Source organism: Pteropus vampyrus, unplaced genomic scaffold, assembly GCF_000151845.1.
Source record: "Pteropus vampyrus isolate Shadow unplaced genomic scaffold, Pvam_2.0 Scaffold160, whole genome shotgun sequence".
Taxonomy (NCBI): domain Eukaryota; kingdom Metazoa; phylum Chordata; class Mammalia; order Chiroptera; family Pteropodidae; genus Pteropus; species Pteropus vampyrus.
In genome coordinates, this window is record NW_011888941.1 from 3429536 (window position 1) to 3436971 (window position 7436).

The following is a 7436-nucleotide window of genomic DNA, read 5'->3' on the forward strand; positions in this document are numbered from 1 at the left end:
TTTTTGTTCATGGTTGGTGAAGCAGCAGACAGGGACACCTGAGGTGGGGACTCAGACTCCAAGGAAATCACCCAACGACCTGTGCCTGAGTTCCTTCAACTTGAAATCTGGATGACTCAGGACACCTCACCCCCGCTCTCACCCACACATAGTAGGAATTTACCAGCCATGCTGGCATGCAGAATTGGTTAGAAGAGTTGGGGGGTATCAACTGTGTCAACACACCCTTAGTACATTACCTGAAATGAATGAAAGAAGAAGGGGAAGTGCTGTGAAATTCATTCAGTAGCACTTCTCAAAGACCTGCTATGAACAGGTTCTAAGGGATGAATTAACACAACAGGTGAGATTATCGTACGGCATACAAATTTCTAATCACTGCATTGTACACCTGAAACCGATATATTGCATGGCAACTGTAATCAAAAAATAAAAATTATTAAAAAAGTAGGTGAGATTAAAAAAATGTTCTGTTCCTTGAATATATTCAGGATTAGAAATCTAAGGGCAGCAGGGTTATCTAGGAGCATTTGGCTAAAAGGCGACGTATGTGAGAAGTAACCAGGAATCTCTTTGTTAAGCTCCTCAAGGCATGATTAATCAAGGAGCAATTTGAGAACATGCAAAAAATAAAGTCAGAGGTGAATCGTTTAAAATTCGGTAAAGCAATAACAAAATCTTGAGGGGTGGCCACACAAGTCCTCTGCAGGCGCTGAGAGGAGAGCCACGAGGTTCAGATGAGCAAGTTCTAGAACTCCTTAGGCTACATACTGAGCAAGTGGAAACTATCACTTGACTGAGGTAATTTTTATTAAAAACAAACAAACAAACAAACAAACAAAAACAAAAAAACTACAGAAGGAACAAAGAATTAAAAGAATTTTAATAAAATCAACAAGTTTACATTTGTACATCCTATATATCTGGGACCCAACCAGGGGCAAAGGATAAAGTTACAAGGAACAGTTTCCATAGGCTAGCAAGCAAGAGGCAAGGGCTGCCCTAGCTGTGTGACAGGCGTCAGTCTGATGGCGTGACCCCGCGGCCATCTGAGCCTCCCTGCACTCCGGAAGCACGCAGGGACACTGGCTCACCCGCACGGCTTTTCAGCGTTGACCTCAGGCCTGGTGCCGCAAGGCCTCCGCGGCACTCACACGTTAACACTTGATCAGCAACAGCGAATAAACAGCTCATAAAATTAAACGGGACTGCCCACAGGATATTGACGTCAAATGAGTTCAGTTCATGCTGTTTTAACTAGAATGGTTACATGGAACCTAACAAGAGGAAAAAGGGCTGAGTGATGGTTCTAATTGCTCTATTCAAAAGCACAGTCACAAAACAGCAGGCCTGTAGAAAGAACCATGTATTTCTTTTTAAAAATCTGATTTAAGAAAAGAACCTGGTGGGAGTTTGAGAAAGGTTAGAGAAAGGTATGGTTTTTAACACAGGAGGATAATTCTGCAGCGTCATAGAATTCTGCCTGCCTTAGAGGATTTGGTAGAGACGGGAAACTATTAAACTTTAATTCCCATTATTCTAAAGGGTAACAAACATTTCAAAATATTGATCAATGTTCAGAGAAAAAAGGGACTAGTGCCCCCCAAGTTAAGAATGAGCAATCACAAGGCTTTTTCAAGATATTACCCATTTTAAGTGCAGAAAACAGTGCTTTTAAAAGTGCAATGTTGCATGTACTTGTTCTTTGAGGAGTAAATCCAGGCCCCCAAGTTGTAATGAGAACGTGCACAGTAATGTGACGATTCCTCAACAGTCATCCACAGGGTAAAACTCTTCACTGGGCTTTGAACCCGTACCAATCCACACAGCACATGGCTGAATTACAAGGCGAATTTCTTCTTCATTTATTCTTTAGATCATCAAGACATAGCTAGGAAAGAATGCATGGATGCCGTTGCTTTCTTGACCTGTTAGAATCACTAAAGGAAAAGGAACACTGACCGTTGGTGGAGAAAACAGTTTTTAAAGAACAGAGAACAAGCTCTCCATCCCCTCTCTGTGAGACTTAGGCTGATGGAGACTGCATATCCCAGGGTCCTCTCTCTCTTCTCACACGTATAGGCTGGTGTTTGTCTTCCAAGTGTTACAGCAGGGGGTTCAGTGTCATTATTGTTAATGCCTAATAGAATCAACAATCAAAATGAAAAAATTCAAAAGATGGCAGTGGAGGAACAACAGCTGTGGCCTCTCGGCGACGTCGGACAAAAACACAAAGTGAGCTTCTGGTCTGAGGAACGAGGGGCATTTTTCCTGTGTGTTCAGGAAACCTCAGAGCAGGCATGTAAAGTGCTGGGAGGTAAGGCAGCCTGACTGGACTTCCTCATAAGGGGACGTGGCATTACCTGCAGGAAAGGTGACGTCTCTGCCACGTGCAAAGGCAACTGTCACCCACTGCCTGCCTTGTTGAGAGTGTGGGGGTAAAACCCACCTCTCCTGAAAATATGCCCAGTTTGTGCTCATAACAATTCCCTTTTAATTTCCCGAGAATTCAATAGGAGGTACATTTTAACCAGAAAAAACGTCCCTAACGAATATGACAAATGCATTTCTAAACCAGAGAAAAACTACAAAGATGATATAACTTCAAATAAAAAGTTTTAGTTACACACAGTAATTGTGGAATTTCAGATCAGGAGATGATGCAACAGTGAAGGAGCCTGGGCCCTGACCCACCACGAGTTCTGTTTCCGCCATTGTTTTCAAGACGAGGCAGGTGCTTCTCTCTTGGACTTTATCAGTTTCTTATCGGTCTTCACTTGGAGGCAGCCAGAAGCACATGATTTTACCCAAAAGGTAGTGTGCTTGGGTAAACAAGGCAGAATGTTTTAAGGGTTGAGAGCCAAATGGGAAGCAGAAAGGAACAGAAGTACTTTCCTCAGGTCAGCCATTTGCCAAGGGCAAGCCCGCGAGGTCATCCAGGAAATAGATAGGACCCCATGGAGCACATACCCGCACGGGAAGGAAACATGTGATGGTGAAACCTACCCGCACAGGTCTGTACACCCTGGCTATTCATCTGGCCAAGTGAGGGTGTCACCTCTGTGCCACCCTGAAGCAAATGTTTCCAGTGCGAATGGGTATCTGAAGATCGAGCATGGGGGTAGGAAGGGGGGTCCAGTTTGTCTGGAGTGCACAGGGAAGGCTCATTTTTCTTTCAAAGTGGACTTCTGTTTTGGATGACTATGTACCTGGATGGGCGAACTGTAAATGACTCCATTTTCAGATTTTCCATTTACATTCAATGCAGGGTGGTCAGCAGGGAAGAGTTCCCGTTTCACAGTGACTGAAGTCTCCCCAGCACCCAGATGTCACCCCTTCATCTTGACTGACAGTGCAGTGGCTTTTTGCTCTTTGCTTCCAGCAGGCTTGGTAAAGAACTCGGGGTCCCTCTGGTGCCCTTGGGTGGTCTCTTCAAGTCCGAGCGCCAGGGCTGGGGGAGCTGGGGTTTGTGTGTCTGCTGGTAGCACAGCGAGTGTGGACGAGACCACCATTTGGATATCTAACAAACACGGGCTCACAAAAGGGATTTTGGCACACCTGGCACAGCTTTTTGTCTGAGAGTCGAATTGAGCTTCCTTTCAACTTCATCTGCAAAAAGAAATAAAGACTGAGGATTCTCACACAGCAGTGTACCAGTTTTTCAGAATTGACACGCGTTACCCCATGGATTATTATTACTGATAAGGATGGCTTTAACATCAGCCTCTTGAAACAGATTATTAGAAGTGAAAGCAAACAAAAAAATCCTTAGTAACTGGAGAAGTAAAAAAAAAAAAAAAAAAAAAAAGCCACAAATCAGCTTTCGTATTTTACAAACATCATTGCTGCCAAGTCTGGCCGAGGCATTTCCCACCAAGATCCTCTCTCACATGTTCTGTGAGCTCTGACACATTTCAGCAAGGCATACTAAAAGGTCATGTAATGTTAGAGTTTAATAAGACCGTACAAGTCATTTCAATCCCCAGTCCTCTCACTGACAAATACGAGAAGTAAGGCATGAATAAGGGACTTGGTCAAAGCCATAGGATAGATTAGTGGCATATTCCTGACTGGTCCTAGGACGCATAATTTGAATTCTTTAAAGATAACTAATGACACAGAGCTATAACTTCATTGTTTCCTGTCTGGTGATTAGGACTTAAGTTTTGCAACTTAAAGAGCTTTTCTGCATGATTCACTTGTGTCAACCCAGGCACGTCAGCCTATTGGCGTGGACTTAACTGTGGACACATTAGTTTCATCAGTCATTCAACAAACATTTATTTAATACCTTCAGGACGCCAGACTTGGCACTAGAAATATTGAGATAAATAAATGAAGCTTCCTGCTCTCAAAGAACCCAAAGTCTAGCCATAGAAGCAGGTGATTACGAACGTGAGTACGCGGGATACAGCAGGCAAAAGTAGTAGTTAATCTCCTTAAAAGGGTATGAAGCCTTCACTAAGGAGAAGTGCTCAGTCTGGGTTTCCAGTAGGCATTCATTAGGACAAGGTAAGAAGACTCCAGGCAGAGGGAATGGCAGGTACCAAGGCCATGTGTGTGGAGCAGCATTTTATACCAGCAGGTGCCATGTGTCCCGGCAAGCAGTGACAGATGACCAGGGGCAGGCCAAAGGACCTGTGACTGAATCTTCCAGGCCTCGACTCCTCCACTGAGGAGTCAATGAAGGCTTCCAAGTGGGGTGAACACATCAGATTCCTGCCTCGGACAGACCACTCTGCCGGCCACGTGGAGTACAGGCCTCACAAGAGTGAAGTCTCCCGAGGGAGATGAGCTTGGTGACTGTTCTGAACTCTGTGTCCCTTCCCCAAATTCACATGATGAAGGCCTAGCCCCTAATGTGATGGCAGCTGAAAGTGAGGCCTTTGGTAACTGATGAAGGTTAGATGAGGCCAAGGGGTGAAGCTACTATGATAGGATTAAGGCCATCATAAGAAGAAATAGGGGCACCAGAGCTTGTCCTCTCTGCCATGTGAGGACACAGTGAAAAGCAGGCTGTCTACCAGCCAGGAAGAGCCCTCACCAGGCACCGAATCTGCTGGCACCTTGGTCTTTGAACTTTCAGCCTCCAGAACTGTGAGAAACAAATGTCTGTTGTTTGAGCCCCTGAGTCTGTGATATTTGTTGGAGGAACACACCAAGAATGTAGCATTCTCGAGTGTCCTGGAATTCACATCTGGGCTCTTCCATCTACTATGTGACTTCTCTGTGCCTCAGTTTCCTCTTCTGTGAAATGGTGATAATAATAGTAGATACCATATATAAACGTTGTGATAATGAAATGGTATCAAGATATAAAGTGCAGAAAAGTGCCTGGCATACAATATGAACATGCTTCTTTTGATCGTCAGTATCTAAGAAGGGGACAAACAGTACACCAGCGTTATGCCTGCCACGCAGCTGCAGCCTCTGTTCACAGGCACCTCTGCTTCTATATGAGTGAAATCATATTTCTGATGTGTCGAAGCTGTAGAGGAAAAAAACTGACAAAGAATATTTTTCCACAGGTAACAAAGACCTGAAATAACACGCCGAGTGGCCAAGAAGATGGCCAAGCTCTCACCTTATCGTATTTGTAGATTAAGTTTTCAGACTTGGCCAGGCCAAGAGCCACCTGAGTGGTCCTCCTGGTGTGGATGCTGTCCCTCATGGCCCCCGTCAGGAACGGGCAGAGCAGCTGCACCGACCAGGTGCCCGGCAGCAGCTGTAGGACCTGAGTGGCATCAAACTCTGTCGCGTGGTGGTTCAGGAGATCCACGGCGGCCACAGCCAGCTCGGGCGCAGAGGGGCCAGGGCTGAGGTAAATGGCAAGAAGCGTGTGGAAGAGCCGCTGCCGGTAGGGCGGGTCTCTGCCCTCGGAGCGCCACAGGCAGTAGTCCTCAGCCGCCGAGAAGTCCTTCAGCTCGTGAACCAGGATGTGCAGGGCCTTCTCGTGCTCCTCCAGCTTCCCGTGCAGGATGGCGCTCTCCATGGGCAGGCCGGCACGCTGGACTCTCTCTGTTGGGCAGAATCCACTCGTCAGAACGGGCAGGGCCGGGGCCAACACAGTGCAGTCACTGGCCTCCCTGGTGCTGTCAGCGTAGGAAAGGGGAAAGCAAACCTGGCACCTCGACACTCCTACATGCCACCACCTAGACCACTCCGAGGAGGTTTTCTTGCGTTTCCATGCTTCACATCGGGGTGTTAGTAATACCAGAGACAGACTCTACTTCAAAGTTCGGCCAGGTCTCAGACTACAGATTTTCACCCATATTTAGAGAATGACTGAAACACATAACCCATAGTCTCAGAAGGTCCAGTGACACACAGAGTATCACAGTGCCAGGTCTCCAATTAATCCATGTCATTCCTATTTTCCCTCTTAGGGACATTTGACTAAAGCAGAAAGTCACCATATTCCTTCGATCCAGACAATACCGTCCCACCCCAGAAAATGTGCCGAACCCCTTCATTCCAATTTGAAATATATTTCATGGAACAGAATATGGGTTCATATTGTTAAAAACCCATACCTATATCAGTCTAAAATTTTCTTTTGTTTCTCTTGCAATTTAAGTTTCCAGGTTAAAAGTAAAATGATACCAGCAGAGGGAACATCAGTGCTGCCCAAGGCCCTGCGCTTCATGGGCTGCGTCTCATTAGTCAAGTCCCTTTGCGCCTCGCTCCTTGTAGAATAGGAAGATAACATAAGATCTCTTCCTGCTGTGATGGGATATTCCAAGGACAACTTCCATTTCAGGGGCCAAGGTTAATACTCCCATCATAGGTATTTAGCATTGAAGTTTGGCCACCTCTGGCTTGATGCATACACATGGCAGACACCACTAGTTCCGCAGCCAAGAGCTGGCTCTTCAACATATGTCATCGACAGCACCAGACACAGAAGCTGCGACATGCATCGTCACCAACCTCACAAAGAACTGCCAACAAATAATTACTAAGTGAATACCACATTTAAGGCACAGGGAGAGGTACAAAGGTGGTTAAGAGGTCACCGAAGCGATCTACACTTTTCACCTCTGTCATCTCATTTATATTTGATTCTCACAGCCACGTTGAGTAGGTAGGCTTGGCAGGAACCGTTACTGCAATGTGCCCAGACAGACACCTCATTCCCCAAGTCACCTGACTAAACAAGGGTAGAATTAGTCTCTGAGTTGCAGTGCTCCTCCACGGTGCCCTGGGGACGCCCCACTTCCTATAAGCTCCCGGGTCTGTCCTGTGAGTTCAGATTTACCCTCTATGACTGTTAAAATGGGACCCTGTCTAGGAGGCTCTCCCTGCCCCTCCCCGCAAGGCATAGCTCGTTGTTCCCTCAGCCCCATGTGGAGCTTCTACCAGTCCTCTGGTTAAACTGAAGACAAGAACCGAGTCATATCTATCTTTATATCCTTGGTGCATGCCTAAGGTACTCT

The 7436-nt window shown here is 46.1% G+C and overlaps 1 protein-coding gene across 1 annotated transcript in view; it reads right to left on the reverse strand.

The window, feature by feature from the left end:
* Positions 1-861: 861 nt before the first annotated feature.
* The window catches only part of TGFBRAP1 (transforming growth factor beta receptor associated protein 1), a 36976-nt gene continuing 30401 nt past the window's right edge, over positions 862-7436 (reverse strand). The window contains exons 10-11 of the mRNA XM_023536608.1: positions 5585-6226; positions 862-3609 (exon numbers count right to left, since the gene is read on the reverse strand). Coding sequence (XP_023392376.1) covers positions 3433-3609; positions 5585-6226 — 819 coding nt within the window. The 3' untranslated portion in view covers positions 862-3432. The remainder of the gene's footprint in view (positions 3610-5584; positions 6227-7436) is intronic.